Source organism: Trachymyrmex septentrionalis, unplaced genomic scaffold, assembly GCF_001594115.1.
Source record: "Trachymyrmex septentrionalis isolate Tsep2-gDNA-1 unplaced genomic scaffold, Tsep1.0 scaffold83, whole genome shotgun sequence".
In the NCBI taxonomy this organism is placed as follows: Eukaryota; Metazoa; Arthropoda; class Insecta; order Hymenoptera; family Formicidae; genus Trachymyrmex; species Trachymyrmex septentrionalis.
Genome location: NW_017306018.1, coordinates 2,974,741 through 2,992,630, shown reverse-complemented (window position 1 = coordinate 2,992,630; position 17,890 = coordinate 2,974,741). Strand labels below are relative to the sequence as shown.

Below are 17,890 nucleotides of genomic sequence, written 5' to 3'. Positions count from 1 at the left end.
AACTCCGACAAATAATCAGATGCGCAGAGAGTTTGCTCAAAACGCTGGAAATTGTATAAATTCACAAATAATGTTTAAATTATTTGGGCGCGAAGAATAATTGCCTTGACCGAATATGGCATTTCTCACGTGTGATGAGAAAACATAGATAGAGTGTCTATTCAGTTGGCTTATTAAAGTACTAAACGAAAAAAGATTTTCGAGTTTTCAAATATAAATGTCTCAACGTTAATGATCATATTCGGCTGAAAGTGTTGATCAGGCATTTTTCAGAGATGCGATTATTTTCACGGTTGGGAGTCGCGGTCTCATGATCTCGCGTAAAGTAAGTCCAGGAAGGTTCGTTCTCCCGAGAGGTGCATCGTTCTTAGATTCCATCAGTATATAGATAAACATTCTCTTTCACTTCTCGGCTCTGCCTTTCGAGAGGCTCCGGGAGAGAATAAGTACGCTTTTGCCGTACACTCGCTCGTATCTCTTTGGAGCTCTCATCCTCCCATGCCCATTCGTGTACTCGTGTACGTGAAGCGTTCGCGTGCGTTCACGTGCACGTGCGATCAAAGTGGGAGAGGTATTGTGTCTCTACGTTGTCTGAGAGAGGATGCGCGCGAACGCGGTGTGTCTGTGGGCATAATCGTTTATTTCGCGTCGACCTTTGCGGGGCACTACGTCAAAATGTCAGATGCGACCCCGCCTGAGCGCGAGGGAAGATGTACTGGGAACGTTGTAATGGGCTTACAAAGCGTAACAAACTGATGCGAGGTCAAACACACGACGGGCAATAAACACACGTAGAGATAAATGGGCCCTTAAGGTGCACCACACCGGGCCCGCCGCACCGGGAGGCGGCCGTTTCGTCTCTCGACGCGTTTCGCGTCGTATCTCTCCGATGCGATGTTTTGTTTGCGCGAAATGAGCGTCGACGATCCGAGCGCCGCGATACCCGAAACTCGCACTTGTCTCGCTCGTTTTCAGACATCGGCGTTATTCTCGTTTGCAAGCGCGGGTGTTTGCGAGAACAACCGTTCTTTCTCTTTTTTTTTTGTGCAAACGCTTTAACGGATTTATTTATATAGATATAGTCCACTTTTTTCTCTTTACAGATATATATGTACATATTTCTAGATATATTATTATATATACACTTTTCCTGGATATCAGTATTAAGATTTTTTTTTCCATGTCGTGACGTATTTCTTCTTAAGCTTTGTATCGACTTTCTCTTTATGAGAATTTATGCGAACATTCCGCAACGTTCATAATTCAACTTTAACTTTTATAGACTCTGTCATATATCCTTGTTAATATTGCTCGTTGTCGACATAAATACAGTTAAATATAATTGATTAAAGGTAATTTTTATCTTCTCTGTTAATTTTTTAGTTTCGTCAAGAATGTATGGGTCATATCTTAAGACGTTATAAAAAATATAAAAATTTCATAAATTGTTTCGTTATTATCTGAATATTTGTGTAAAATTTGAGCACAATTATCTTATTAGTTCAAAAATTGTTTAATTTTTTGGTTGGTCTTGATTATTAAAAATCGTATTTGAGGAAATAACATTAAGAATTAAATCAAATTTTATACGTATACCTAGAGTGTCGTATACTAATCAAACAATAATAAATACTCGTACAAGAATTTATTCGGATCCACTTACTCCCTTGGGAAAATTTATCTTAGAAAACCTTAAAAAAATCTTAAAACTTACTTGAGAAAAACTAAAAGACATTAAAGAAACTTGTGAAAAATTGTGAAAAATAAATATAAATAACTTAAACATTTTTCTTTAAAATAATAATTGTAAAATTGACATGAATTTGTAGACAAACCCCATTCGCGAGTAAACTTGATGTTAACTTGATTTTACAAAAACTTTAAAACTTACAAACATTTAAAAAATTCCAGATGCAACGGGAATAACAAAACATAATAAAACCTTTGGTTTTTCTAAGCTATTTTAACGCCAGTCTTAAAATATGTACTTAAAAATTTTCGAATTACTTCAGACTATATAACCTTTTTTACCCATCCTCTAAATTACTTGAAAATTTTTTAAATAAACTCTTAATTACTTTGAAAAATGTTAACTTTATTTAAAGTAAATTTTTCGAAAAGAGTGCAACCATTGTGTACTTATTGTCAAAACATTCTCAAGTATCGAGACAGTCGCACGTCCCGGACTGTAGACACAGACGGAGCAGTACGATCGCCATGAGCGACTCGCGAAGCATAACAAACTGACGCGGGGTCAAACGCACGACGCGCGAGTCGCGATGAGCAATAAACACGCTGAAAGATAAACGGGCGATCGGGTCCAGTCCGTGGCCCAGGTCTCGGGAAAAGTATATTGACGCGTAACAGTTTTCGCTTTCGGTATGAACAACGCAGATCGGTATGAAGAATAACGTATCCGGACTACCAAAGATGATTGGGTTTATTGCCTCTCCCCTTTGTACATTCCCCTAACGTACACTCGCGTTTACTTTACGATCCAGCCGCAGACAGATATCGAGGCTCACCTTACTCGTTACCGCTTACTCTATCTCCTGTGGAAATTATTGCTATCATAGAGACACAATGTATTTGGAATCTTACTGCGAAATCTAACGTGATTATCCGTTATTATCCATATCGAGAGACACATCATTTTTACGGGATTACGACCTTCGCGAAAGTAGTAATCGAATAATTTAATAATCTGGGACGCAATCTGGAGTGAATGTTGTGTATGATTAATATAATGCGTTCGACGAGATCGTTATAATATAGAACAATTGAATAAGCTTTCGGGGAATAATAGATATTATAGACTAGAGACCTAGAGATTTTCTTTCTTTCCGGCTCGCGCCTCTATCGATCAATTTTATACACAGATTCATGCACAGTCCATGCTCTATGCTTTGACTGGCTTTGACCACGATGGGCGCAGACGTGTCTCACACCGCAGATGTCAGACGGCGGACGGGCGTCTTAGCGGCCCGCTTTCTCTTTTCTACATTTTTTTTTTGCAAGCTAATCGTGCTGAATTACGTATGTATGTGCGATCTGTGATGTTCGATTCTTTTTCAGATGCCGCAGACGGTGCCGACCGCGGCCGGCTACTCGCCATCATTCGACTACAGCACTTTTCAGTTCGATTTGTCTCTCCTGCCGGACGATTACAGCCCGACCGGCGCGGGCGGCCAGGCCTGTTTGAAAAGTTCTCAGATCAAGCAGGAGGCACGCTCGCCACGCTCGGGATCGCCCACGATCTACCAGAGCCCACCGTATCCAACCGGCGAGTTGCCCTTGTCGCCTAACTACTCGCATGAGGGTTCCTCGCCGGGATATCCGACGAGCCCCTATTACGTGCCCAGGAGCCCTCAGAGCGCGCAGTTTTACCCCACTAGCCCGGAACCGTCCGTCAAGCAAACGGTCAAGAGGGAGAAGAGCCTCGATCTTTTGGCTATTCTTCAGGAATCCAGGTAGGTACCGCATCGCGATTTACAAATTAATTATTTTGTAAAGTGGACTTTTACTTTAACCCATATTTTTTTAAATGTCTATAGATATCACGCATGTTCGAAATCAGGACATAAGACTTGTTAGCGAATTCGGTTGGATGCACTGTATAGTGATTAGCGCATATTAAAGCCGTTGTATATCTATACTGATTTAGTAAAAGTAAAATGCAAATATTTCGAATTATAAAATACAGATTTTACTTAACAACACACAATAAATTAAATCTATTCGTGGTTTAATCCGTTTTTATGTTTATATTAAATTAAACAGATATTGTTTTAGTCGTCAATTTGTGTACTTTAACGGGACACTAGTATACAGTTGAGCAAACTTGAAACCTGCACAAAAAATACAAATGATTTGATAAAACGTAGAATAAAACGCCCGCGCCGGTGTTAGATTTCGTCTCTACGTTTCACGGGAAATTTAATTTTTTTTTATCTATGTAAAATGCTGTTGCACTGTGTTATATATGATCATTATATACGTGACGCGCGCGGGATTAAAAATCGCTGATCACTCGCATTTAGGACCACACTTGGATGCCATTATTTCTCGTGTCCTGTCATTTTCTTCGTTTACAATCTTTTAACGGTAATGGATCGCGCATTTTCGCATGATTACAGACTCTTAGCCGAGAGTCTGGGCTACCGTGAGGACTCAACCGACTGCACAGTGCCCTGTACTCCGCCTCGAAGCGAGGAGGATATCTATAACAGTCTCGACGCCGACTTCCTACCGAAAAAGGAGAATACTGGCGTGCAGGGGCATCCCTTGCTGAAAGAAATCCTTTTCAAGGAGGAACCGCGATCCGTTTCTAGCAACAACGGTTCGTCGCCATCTTCCTCTTTGTCCTCCTCTTCATCTTCACCTAGTCCTTCGAGCGAATTTGAGGGTAGTTCAGCGTTGCACGAACTCCTCTTCAAGGGCGCCGCCCTTCGTAAGGACCTTGTGGTAATTTCCAAGACGAGTCAGCTTAAGGTGGAGCGAGGATCGCGAGAAGAACTGGCGAATCCTTTGCGAAAGGAGGAAGAACTCTTCAAGGACGGCCAGAAGAGCGATCATCAGCTGCTGCGAGAAGTGCTGAGGGATACTAGCTTCCAGAGGAAGTACAATCTAAGACCTGTCGATCTCGGCGGCGTCGGCACTGGTTTCGTCGAGGACATGGAGACCGGCGAATGCGTCGGCGACCTCGCCCGCGAACAGCTCGAGCCCGTCCTCAGTCTGGCTATTCAGCAACTGCAGAAGGACTTTGACAACACCTGCGTGGCGCTCGGTATTCACCCAGGTGAGCCTTTTTTTAAATGAAGCCTCCGTTTAATTACAATTTTATAAAACAATGCTCTCTTCTCGTTCATATTTCTGCAAAGGATGAGTCCTGCGGATGAGCGTAGCTCATGATTATCATACAATTTTTGTCACTGAAGATAGCTTTGGAAATTTATAAAGAATGTACTGAATTTTTTTTTAATGCAAATTAATTGAGACAGCACAAATTATTGAACCACAATTTGCGTATTCGCGCGTAATCATTATAAAATCCATATATATTATTATAATCGTAGATACCGAATAATGAATTAAAGAGCTGAAATGATAAAAGATATGATATAAAATCATACGTTTTATACGATTATCGATATTATCTCGCTAAAGATTAATTGCAAGTATAATGGAGGGTAAGTGCGTATGTCCTTATATAAGCACGCCATTTCTATAATAGTCGCCGTGACAATGGCTGCAATCACGTGCGCGTTAATTATTATTATTATCAACCTTATGGTAATCATCAAGTAAGATTTATTCTTGCGTTTCTTAAGATTTTATCATTACATCATTTGCTAAGATTATCTCGACAATGTAACTCGAGAAATTATCTATATTCGTGATTTTCGATGATGTTTCATACGGTAAATTGTAGCTTAAGTCTTATTATCATTCCAGAACTTATGAAAGTATCAAAATTGAGTCAAGCATCTCTTTCTTTAGCAGTCTCTCAAACTACTTATCGTGTATGTGTCCATAATGCCGAGATTCGTTAGTATCTCACTTATCCATCTATAAACTCTCTCCTCGTGATCAGATATACTGTGGAAATATTCACTTCGATGCCATTCGATGATATATAGACGACATGATTACGAGCGAGCCATCAGAAATTCCGACGCGCACTTCGGTTTTCTCGGTTAAGTATCAGCTAGTCTCGTTCCGTTAGGCCTTCTCGTTACCTTGCCGCGGGCAGTAATTTCGACGACGACGACGACGACATCGTCGTCGTCATCGTCGTCGTTATATTCGCAAATGCAACTAGTTCATCTGTTAATTCTGTGAACCATGAGTCACGGTTGAAATAAATTACCAAAGCATGTGTCGTGCTGGCATGCTTTCACGAGGAGTTACGAAATTATGGTGCTGTGCCGTGACAAAGATCCACGTCATCGATATAATTACATGCCTTACAGATTCTTTTTTTTTTTTTACTCTTAATATCCTTCTACGCTCATATGCGCAACTATTATACTTCCGCGCAATATCTTCTCAGCAAGCAAGAAACATTTTTAAACGTTGTAGCAATATCGCAACAACGTTGCTGCGATGCTGCTGAAATGTTCGAAAATGTGGTTTGCTTTTTCTGAGTTAACACTTCAAGATTTTTCTCGGAGGATACGAATATTCGTGTAATTGTCAATCTCGTTTACGGTCCTTCAAGGATCTTTTGATTTTTCATTACTGCGTTTTTTCGGTTGGCAACCGTGAAAATAAGTAACGTCAGATTTCCGACACTTAATTGCAGAGCCCAGACGCTGGAGCGCAGCGGATGTGGCGGCTTGGGTACAGTGGGCCAGGCGGCAATTGCAATTGCCTTCGGTACCTATGGAGAGCTTCAACGTGGATGGCGCGACGCTGGCCTCCCTCACAGAAGAAGAATTCTGCCAGAGAGCTCCCCAGGTGAGCTCAAATGTACCTTCCTTCAGGTTTGAATCTTTTCATGAAACAGACAGTGAGAAACAGAGATCACGTTTAAAGAATTATGTAGATTGATTAAAGGCTTTTCTTTTTTAAATATTTACTATTAAAAATTTTTTTCATTATTTCTTACTTTCCCTTTTTTTTTTTTGGCAGGAAATATATTTTATCTAACAATAAGCGATCTTTCTTGCAATTTTCCCATTTTCCGTTAAACATCCTACGCGCAATAATCAAACCTGTCTGTTCAAAAAATTCTGATATACAAAGTCTGATTAAACGGGGAATAAGATTTCGTTGTTTACTTCTATTTTCTCAGTATGCGACAGCATATTTGAATGTAGGTGAATTATGTAGATATCTGTATTCAGACATCGCTTTTAATCTCCGAGCAAAAAAGAAATTGCTCAAGACATTACAGGAAAAAAAAAAAAAAAAATTTCGCATTAAATTTTTATTCTTTATTTTTACATTTTATCGTGTCCGACTTTTATTTTCTCGTACACTACGTTAAGCGCATGCACGACTCACAACTTTGACGTGTACCGTTACGCAATACCTTGCGTCTGCGATGATCGACCTCGTCGTGCGTCGTGAGGATCGTACATACTTATGTGCTTTCAACGAATCAATCAGCCGCGTGATTTTCGAAATGATTTTATTTTACGTTAATGTAAGAAGGTCTGAGGCAAGAAAAAAAAACATTTAAATTTACGTATGGGTTCTTTTTGCATGACGTTCTCTCTGTATTGTTCGTTTGTAAATGCTTGATGATGTTAGCAACAATAACGAAGTGATATTCGATCCTATATGAAAATATATTCTTATCTGCCTCATTGATATCATTGGATTTTTTTATGGAACTTATCTCTCGTCGCGTCGCGGAAATTTATAATAGATTTTACATTTATCACGGTAATTGTCGCATGTTGCGTCTATTTTATTCGTATTTTATATTTTCGATAGTAAAAGTATTTTCATAAGTAATCACATATTTAAAATTAAATTACTGTACTTTTATATATATTTCATCAAGACTGATTAATTTTTAATAAATGTCAGTACTTATCAGTGACAATAAAACGTAATATAATAACATATATGGATGTGAATCGATAAATTCATGTTTCAGTGAAATTATGACAAGTTTAAATTTGACATCGAAAAAAGTTACACGCAATCAGTGAGCGTAATTTTAACTTTATCCTTTATTATCGTAACAATTTGCGATCGTTGTAAGCAAGTTTGCGTTCGATCGTTGAAGAAACCAGGACCGGGACTTGAGAAATGTTCGTTGCCAAGATCCGGTGAAAGTGAATTTCCTAGTAATCGATGCGCGTTTATGTCTCTTCCGCATAATCTGTACCTGAAGAATTAGTTGAATTAGTGGTTGAATGTACGTTGTTCAAGATTTCGACATAACGTAACGGGATCGGAATTCCCCAAGAATCATCTGACGCGTGAAAGTTATACGTTTGTATCAGGGATACGATTTCAGAAAAGAAGTCCTTAAGATTGTTCAAGATTGTCGGTGTTTTTCTTTTATTAATCTCTTCTTTTTTATCAGATTGAAACTCACTCGTGTATGATAATCTGATATTAACGATATTGACATTGATAAGTATCAACGTGAAAATTTAAATAAAAATATAAATTTTTACATTATTATCCCCCAGTTTTGTTTTGAATGAAATACTATTTTATATTATCATATACGGGATGTCCTAATGAAGATTGTAACAAAGAGTAGATTTAAGGGTAGATTCCTGAAATCATTTTAAGACAAAAATTCTAATATACCATAAAAATATCGAGGCTATAATAATTTTTTAATTATAAGCATTTAAATAATACTGTCTAAAACTTGTGCATTTAAGTGTGGCACAATGCAAAGTGCTAAAAGCGAAAGCTAGTTAATAATCGTTTCTTATTAATATCGATATAAAGATTACATGTACGAAGTAAAATTATTGATGTTTCTAATTATTGATATTTATTATGTTAAAAAATTATTGTAACCTTGACATTATTATGGTATTAGAATTTTCGTCTCAAAATGATGCCAGATATCTCCCAGTATTATTACGGCCTTTATGGGACAATCTTAAATAGAGTATATCTCGAAATTCGCGAATCAAAATAAACTTTCTTATTATAGTAAGAAAGTTTTTAAAAAATTAAGTAAAAAAGTTACTTGTTATAAAATTTTTATTTTAAATAATAGTTGTAGTGTAAAATAATAAGGGTTATACCGAGATATTTTGATTCGCAAATCTCAGGACATCCTGTACAATAGTGACAATATTAATTTTGATTACAGTATGCATGTCTAGCGCACATTTACACTACAAATGCGATTTCTACCTTGTAAATAATATCTGACTTAAGAATATGTGATTACAAGTACCGTAGTTTGATTAACACATGAAGTAACTTAATTACAAAGTACTATTAATGATCGGTTGTTCATATCTCGATGTGATTATTTGACGAATCAAAGTATGAAATTATCTTCATGAATATATTATTATTCGAAAAGAACTGAGAAAACAAATTATGACGGCTTCTTTCTGATACTTGTGCATACAAGCTGCATTAAGTTGCTTATTAAGTAACAAGTTTTATATCCACGGCATCGAGCGTGCTAAAAACCGGTTGTGCCAATATTGATTATACCTATCTGTCGACTGCAGTTAACCCTAAATTTGACAAAGCTAAGACAAAGCTAAGAAAGTGAATTTGACGTTGTATTATAAAACAAAGTGTCATTTTAACCAATTAGTTTTTTTCTAAAAAGTGTAATCTTTTTCTTGCAGTTACTGTTTAATTCGTTGATTATTTTTTATTAGTACAATGATTATATAATAAAATAGGACGAGAAGCAAAATACATTTCTTCGCTTCATTACCTAAGAATTAATTTTTTTCTCCGCCATCTTCCTGAGTTCGTTGAAGAAAAACAGGAAATATCAAAGTCAGTTAAGAGCCTGAAACATAATAAATGCCGTATAGACTCCGCATAATTATGTTATGTTTTTAAATTGTATAAGCATAAATAGGTAAAACTTGGAGTCTCATCGATCGATGCGATGCGCATCTCATTATTCGAAGAGAATTACAGGCGTACTAGTCTAACGGAAATTAATAGCGAGTATAGAGTAGCTGTGTATATGACGAGCAGCGGGGAAGTAGTCATGCATAATGGATTCCGCTTTGCGTCTAGTAATTGGATAATCGCGTTGCGAAGTACCACGGTAGTTCTCGTAGCGTGGAATCATGGTCAGACTTATGGTCACGTTCTATCTGCTATGCGATCTCGCCAAGTCCTTTCCTCGTTTGTTCGTGCTTCGTTGATGCGACGCGACGTGCAGTCGAGTTTCTTTCGCGGACTTCATTCATGGTTCAACTCACAAATATTACGCGCGCGTACTTTATATTGTCCGGGTGAAGGTTTACCCGGCCAATTTAATTTTACAGCGCTTGTAAGCGCGATTTAATTCGATCAATTTAAAATTCGTAGGCATTCAGTCGCGTATATCTTCCTTTATGAAGTTGTCTATAATCAATCGCTTCTTCGGTTTCTCTCTCGAACTTTTACAAGTACTCGTACACTGCAGAATAGAATCATCGAAGATAAAACGTTCAGGTGTAAAGGCAATTTTTATTGAGTTTAAACTCAACCTTTTTTAAATCGAACAAAGTAAAAGATGAAATATCGAAAAAAGGGAAAAGAGCGGAAAATTGGATTGCATTTTTAATAAATGGCGTTTAATGCTGACGTGTAAGCCCCCAGACGAGTCATGCCACGTTCGCTTATCGATTCCTCGAGGAAATAATTACGGCATTCCTTGCGGTTTAGCATCGCGTCTTAATGGCAGCGATTATCGATACGCGAGAATATTTGTTTTCTCGGAACATTGCAAAGTATCCAAGTATGATTGCGCCGCTGAATGAGGCATAAGAATGTGCCGCGCGCAGATCGACATTGGCAGATCGGAGGAAGTGCCTCGTTAATAAGCACCACGCGATCTAATTTCAACAATTAAATCTTGCAAATAATCGTTACATATTCGAAATCGTTGGTTTGTAATAATAGTTGTAATAAATACTGCTCCAATAGCTTGAGACGAAATCTCTCACGAACGAGCATCTCGCATCTCGCGTCTCCGGATGTCGGCACGTTTGTGCATCGTGAGGATAGGAGACGAGAATGTAACGGCGATGCAGAATAACCGCGCGTCCGAAATGAATGTACGTGCGCGTGCGTGCGTACAAACCGCTTCTTGAACACTCATTCCAAGATCAGCAGGATCGGCTTCACCGTGTGTGTGTGTGCCTACCGGTGTGCGCGCCATTGGCTCGTCAGAAACGATCGAGAAGTGGGTCAACCGCTCGAATGTCTTGCCTGTTGCGTCTCTCTCTCAACGGAGCCGCTTTCTCTTCTCTCGCGCTCACAACGATTCTTCCATTGGAATTCTAACGCTCCTCTTCTGTCTCTCTTTTTCTCTCTCTTTCTCTCTTCTTTTTTCTCGCGTCTATTCTTTCCTGTGCTCAGCTTTTATTATTTTCAATCGTCCCTATATATGATCTTGAAGGCGCAAGTGGCAAGTTAAGTTTGGGTTCTCAATATGCAGCTAATATTTTGATATTATATATAATATGTAATAAATTGCATTTGATCTGTTTTAAATAGAGCATTGATGCGTCGAGCGATGTCTACGATGAGATTTTAAATTAATCAATTGTAGTCGATCAGCTTAAACTCCTTTGAGTTTTACGCCTTAAACATTGCTGTAGACGCCGCTTTATAAAACATCGATAAGCTACGAATAATTATGCTAATAATGCTGATACGACTGTTTATATTGAAGTGCGGGAGCATGCTGCACGCACAGTTGGAGATCTGGAAGGCCGCCGTCGAGGAATCACCACGAAACACTCTAGCCGCTTCCTGGAGTCCCACAGGAGTAGTTCAGTCTCCAAACAGTGCCGTGACTCCGACAGTTGGAAATACAATAGTTGGCCTCAAGGAATCTCCCTGCACTATTGATTTCTCAGATGGTATGTTATATGCTTCTTGTATCATTTAATGTACCATTATTTATCGTACGAATGGTAAACTCGTGTAACGATAAAATTAAGTGGACTCGCCTTTTCTTGCTTGATTCCATAGATATATTACTAATAAACTGCGCATTCCTATGGTGTTGTCACTTTGGTTTAGAAAGAGTAAGATACCTTGAATCACATCTCTCTCTCTCTCTCTCTCTCTCTCTCTCTCTCGCTCGCTCCTTCTATTCTTATTTTATTTTATTTTTACTAAATTCCTTGAGTTTATATTATACATATATTGCTTTCTTTTGTTTTTCGATGTAATAAATTTGTTTTAACTTTTGCAAATTTTTTTGTTCCTTATATTATTTTTGCTTCAATTTATTTGATCTTAGAAGGTCCAGCGGTATAATAAATGTTTTTTTCTTTTGTCTCTACTTCTCTCTTTCTTTCTAAAGTATTAAATTTGGGACATTGATATGTTCAGCTCTTTCCAACGAAGAACAGATGTTAAAATCATGGGAATGCGCACGAGTATGTCTACACCTATTATGTCTAAAGAACTTGTAATGAGAGAACTTATAATTGTATCGTTTACTTGGTTTCACGCGCGAATAAAATGTAACGCAACGATGCCAAGTTGACATTGCGCAATTAGTTTCGCTTCTTATCCCTCACTCCTTGCGTTTCCTTGATTCTCTGCGTGCAGACGAGGATGAGGATTGCGCTTCCGCTCAAAGCAGCGGGAACGACGACAGTGGCGGCGCGGGCGGTAAGATGCGCAACGGCGGTAGCCATATTCACCTCTGGCAGTTCCTGAAGGAGCTGCTGCAGAGTCCGGGCGTTCATGGCTCCTGCATACGCTGGTTGGATCGCAACAAGGGGGTCTTCAAGATCGAAGACTCGGTGCGCGTGGCGCGACTCTGGGGCAAGCGAAAGAATCGGCCCGCGATGAACTATGACAAGCTCAGCCGCAGCATCCGACAGTACTACAAGAAGGGCATCATGAAGAAGACGGAGCGTAGCCAGAGACTGGTATACCAGTTCTGTCATCCTTATTGTCTATAAGGAAGATTCCTCCGTCTCTCTCTCTCTCTCTCTCTCTCTCTCTTCGCCTTCCATTTTCTTTCTCCCGCTTCTCCTTTCTCGTATCTACGAGTCCTCTCAATCTCTTTTCCTTTGTGCGAGTAGGCGCACGTGGTCTGGAGCGAGTGACCTCAACAAGAGCCCATCAGCACAAAGATGAAAAGGTAAAAAAAGAAAAAAAAAAACGAAATAATGATCCGCCATGCTCGATATTATCCCGACGATAACACCGAGCCACGGCCGGGTCCGCTTAGTACGCCCGTTTTGGGCGATCACTTTCGCCTTATGTTTATTCCCTTCTTTTCCCCACTTCCCTTTCACTTTCCCTCTCTGTCTCCTGTGTGTACGTACTTACGTCTTCGCGTTTTCTTTTTCTTCTTCTTCTCTTTTTTATTAATAATATTATATATGTAATAAGCACGCGATTTTCTACCGGGTCGGTCTTTCGTTTCGACGAAGCTCTTGTCGCGAGGTGAAGACGCGAGCGGGTGGAAATTTGCCAGAGAAAAGGGAAGAAATGACTCTTTCCTCTCTATTCTCACAATCGCTTGTCGGCACCAGTTCGTCGGATCCTCGAGCTGTCTAATAATGTACGCGATACGTCGACGGGACACCACACTCAGCGCGCGGAACTATTCGTCGCAACTTGATTCCGCCGTTTCTCGATATGGGAACGGAGATTGAAATTGTCTCGGGAGATAATCTATTTTTTATACGAAAACAATTTTTCTAATCGTCCACGCGCCATGACTTCGTCGTCCTTCCCTACTGCGTCGCAAACGAGTAAAAATATCAGGGTTGCTACAAAACTGGAAATTCGGAAAATGTCAGGGGCATTGAAAACGGTTAGGAAAATCAGGGAAAAGTCAAGGAATTTTACAAAATTTTTTCTGTTTCTGAAAAGTTAAAATTTTTGACTTTGAAGAAGTTTAACATGCGTACACGCAGAAAAATGTTTGGTTGAATCAACTGGAATTCTGATGGAAAATGAACAATCCAGAATTTTGATTAAGTCTACTAGATCTGGTTACCTCAATTAGAATTTTAGTGGATTTAACCAGAAAATCTAGTAGACTTTACTAGAATTTTACTATTCATTTTCTACTAGAATTCTAGTTAATTCTACCAAACATTTTTCTCCGTGTACATCACGCCTACGCAGTTTTGGAATACTATCAACTTAACAATTAAATGCAAGCCATGTCAGTAACTTTAATAATAATTTACATTGCTACACGTTAAATTGATTTCTCAATAAAATGTGTGTGTGTGTGTGTTTAACACTGATTTCAAAATCACAGGACGAAAATACAAAACGAAAGAAATTCAAAATATTAATGAAAACATTAAGAAAAATCGTGGAATTTTGTCCAGAAGGCGTAATGAAATTTTAGAATGAGGAATTTGTAACAATCCTGAAATACGGAACAAAGAAGAAACGAAACGTCAATTTGCAGGTGCAGCCTAGCACCTTAATAGCGTAATGTCGCGTGTATCTGACGGAAGATGAAAATATCTTCGTCGAAATAATCATTACCTGCTCGCGACGGGAGTAGTGTGTTAATTATATTTTTGCACATTTCACCTCTAACACGCGCAAGTTCGCGGAAATATTTTTATTCGCGCGCGCGGAGGTGTTTATTAAGTTGTCGAGAGTGCCTTAGACGCGTGCGGTGGGAATCGCGATAATGAAAGACGCGCCGCGTTCAAGCCGCGAGGATTTCTGATCGAATCACGGACGATGGTCATCGCGAGAAATTTCGCGCCCGCGATCGACGACCACCTCATAGATAGATCGATCGAGTGGGCTTTTCGTTCGGGAGAACGGCGGGAGAAAGAGAACAATTATACGGCGATCGCTGTTGCGCTCGAGGCGTCTCAGACGCAAGGCTGGTGCTGGTGATTTTGGTCCCATATATCTATGATATATTAAATATTGTATGTTCCATGAACGATTAGGATTTAAGATTTAGGTGCGTAAGTGTGTATCGGGGACTCACGTGAGTCACCCTTAAGTTACTCCAAGAGATTTTTTTCTTTCCTCTTTCCTAAGGAGAGCAAGAGATTCGAAATAATATCATAATATTGATCGAAACGTGAAAAAAAAATAGCATTAATTCGGTCAATAATCGGTCAATATGACGTCAAATAGACATTATTTGGACTTTCTCGTTCTCCTTAAATTTTTTTCTTTTCTCACTGCAACGTCCACGCCGCACGATCGCGATTGCAATGTCGATCGCATCGATTTTTTATGCTTATAATTCATAAGTCACTCTCATGCATTTCTGTATTCATCCTTTTTTATCCTTTATTCCTTTATAGCAAGTTTGGATTAATTTTCGGATTAACAGAAATTTCATTCACTCCTCCGCGCAAATTATTCCCTCCGAGAAATTGGGCCATTCTTGTATCTTTCTTTTCTTTCGCTTTCTGTTATATGAAATACTTTTTTAAAATATTTTAATAAGTTATTTGCGATTTTGAATTACAACATATATAAAATACAATTAATATAGAATTTCGCGCATTTTTAATTAAACATTAAGATTTTTACTAATGTTGTGTCCACGTTCGCTCACCAATCGGTTGTATATACACATACACACACACACACACACACACACACACACACACACACACACAAGCACGCACGCACGCACACGCACGCATACGCACGCACATACATATATATATATAACACAACTATTTTATATATTCGTTTTATTTATTTAACTGAGTTTGTTTTATAATTGAAATAATAGTACAATCTGCCGTGTAATGCTGGAAGCTCTTCGGCATGCATCCCAAGTGGAACAAAAATGTCACAATAACTGAATTATGACAAAAAAATGACAATAAATTATCATTATTTGGGCTTTCTTGTCCTCCTTGGGATTCCGTTAATACCGATTCTGTGACTGATATCGGTACCGTTTTAGTTCGCTTGTGTATATCATGGATTTAACGTTGGAGATTATTAGCGTGGCTGTTTCTCAGCCGTGCGAAAGTGCAATTACGTCCATGCACCTGTTAGCATTGAACTTGAATCATTTTCAGCTTGCTTTGACTGCGCAACGTTCATTGTTCAGAATCGTATGATAAATAACAACGGCTGCGTTCAGTAAAAAAGAAGCAGCTTTGCAACACTGTTACGATCCTTTATTATGATTAATTCTTACTCTTAATTCCTTACGGATTTAAATGTATGAACCATATTAAAGAATCTTACAACAGTTCACAAGTCTGCTTTTTCAGCTGAACGCAAAACGCGCAATAGATAAGTAAGTTGTTGTAAACGAGTAGAAAAATTGATTTGCATTTGTTTCTAAACATTTTTACAAAATAATCATGACGATGAATTATTTTTTCTTGCACAATTGTTTGCTAATTTAATGCTGTTTGACATGAATTAATATTTACGACGAGTGATCATTCTTTAATAACATTCGGGCTGTTAAAGAATTCAAGTCTCTTGTTTCGAACGTAGTACTTAAAGCCAAAGAACATGGCAGCGTGAACGAGCGAATACCAGATAGGTCTGTCGAGGAAATGAATTAGCTCGCGTAATTAGATCGTAAAGCTCGCTTCGGCTGTTGGATTTCTACGACGCGATTACATTATTTTTTTATACGGCCTGGCATAGAACGCTCATCAAAAAAATCGGAAGTAGACCGCGGCGGCACCTCAAAACACTGTTGTTTAATGCTTCTAAATTAAAATTGAGAAAAATATTAAATTACGGATATTATGTATCTATTGAGAGAAACAAAAAAAATTGTTCGGATTAATTCTTTTGGGGCCTTCAATTTTTTTATGTTAAACTGATATGCTTTATCAGTAGTTTGAATCAGTATGTAAATTCTATGTTTGCTACTTCACGAAATTATATAAATACATGCAACGTAAAAAAAGTCTTTTTTCTTGATGGAATAATACGATGACTTCTATGCGATTACTAAAAGTATTTCTTTTAAGATCGTTTGCTATCCGTTTTGTGCCAAACTTCACTGCATTCTGTTATATAAATTTAACGGTAGTTAATTCTTTTTCCGCGATATAAAAGCGCAAGAGAGATCCAAAAGCAGGAAGACAGAGGATTTATCTTCGATCGATAGCTGCATAATAACAGAAAGAATGCAGTTCGTTGAAACGGATAAAATCCAGGAGCGCGGTTAATTTTCTAACTAGATAGAGAAACGGGAAATTATAAAATCGATCAAAATGACGCGAGTAACATTGAATAGATTCCAATCGCGCGATATCATATCACGAAGCGGCCATTGTTGTGCATAACCGACTATTTATTTATTAAATTATTAATTGCTAAATTTAAATTTTATAAAACTAAGGGTTTTTTCCACTAATTTCTGGTTAAATTAATCAACGATAAACTCACAGAAGTGCCAACAGCAATTTAATGTATCAGAATGTCCTCTCTCTTTCTCTTCTGAGAGAAACTGTGTTCAATGCTTACGTTGGCAATCGTGATAATTGAGTTAACCATCGATTAGCGTTTATCAAGGTTGGTGACAGAAGCCCTAAAAAAAAAATGGAATATTTATTTTAATACAGCGTATTTGTCAATAGACGTATTTCTTCTTTAAAATTGAAATTACTTTTTCTTAACGAAAATTTAAAACATGTTGATATTTTTCATAGTCTAAATAAATAAGAAAAAAGACGGATTGTCTCACCTTTCGATAAACTTCAGCTCACTATCTTGTTCTCTTACTCTTTTACTCTTTTGTTTATCTAATAGAAAATAAATTGTAGGATTGCAATGATAAAAATTTAAGCGTCAATTAATTTCAAATGGATTTTATTTTAGCAGAATTTTAATGTGAGGTTCCATTATTATTCAATATTTTCATAAAAAAGAAAAATTGTCCCGTTTATATAAATATTAAGCAAATACATCCATTATCAAACATTTTAATTTATATACATATATGTATATATACATATAAATATATAAGGAATTTATATATTGTTATCGAATCATTGAGAGATTATTAATATTGAAATTTATATAGATCAGTACAATTTATTCTATTTTAATGAAACAAAAAACGAGGGATGGGCGAGAGAAAATTGTGCTTCCATTGTCCCAGTGATCTATGGCAATAGCGATGTAATTTGCAGCGATGTGTGTTTATTGCACGTAAAATTTTGTAAATATTTGTGACTAGCATAAGAGTATATCTCTTTTTATTCGATAACCGTTACTGGTTTTATATGAGCAGATATTTTATTATTTATATATATATATATAT

General features: G+C 37.8%; 1 protein-coding gene across 1 annotated transcript in view; it reads left to right on the top strand.

Moving 5' to 3' along the window:
• Positions 1-12,959, top strand: part of LOC108755126 (DNA-binding protein D-ETS-4) — a 41,970-nt gene extending 29,011 nt beyond the window's left edge. Inside the window, exons 2-6 of the mRNA XM_018497953.1 lie at positions 3,076-3,470; positions 4,137-4,798; positions 6,305-6,459; positions 11,348-11,537; positions 12,238-12,959. Coding sequence (XP_018353455.1) covers positions 3,076-3,470; positions 4,137-4,798; positions 6,305-6,459; positions 11,348-11,537; positions 12,238-12,596 — 1,761 coding nt within the window. The 3' untranslated portion in view covers positions 12,597-12,959. The remainder of the gene's footprint in view (positions 1-3,075; positions 3,471-4,136; positions 4,799-6,304; positions 6,460-11,347; positions 11,538-12,237) is intronic.
• The last annotated feature ends 4,931 nt before the right edge of the window (positions 12,960-17,890 follow it).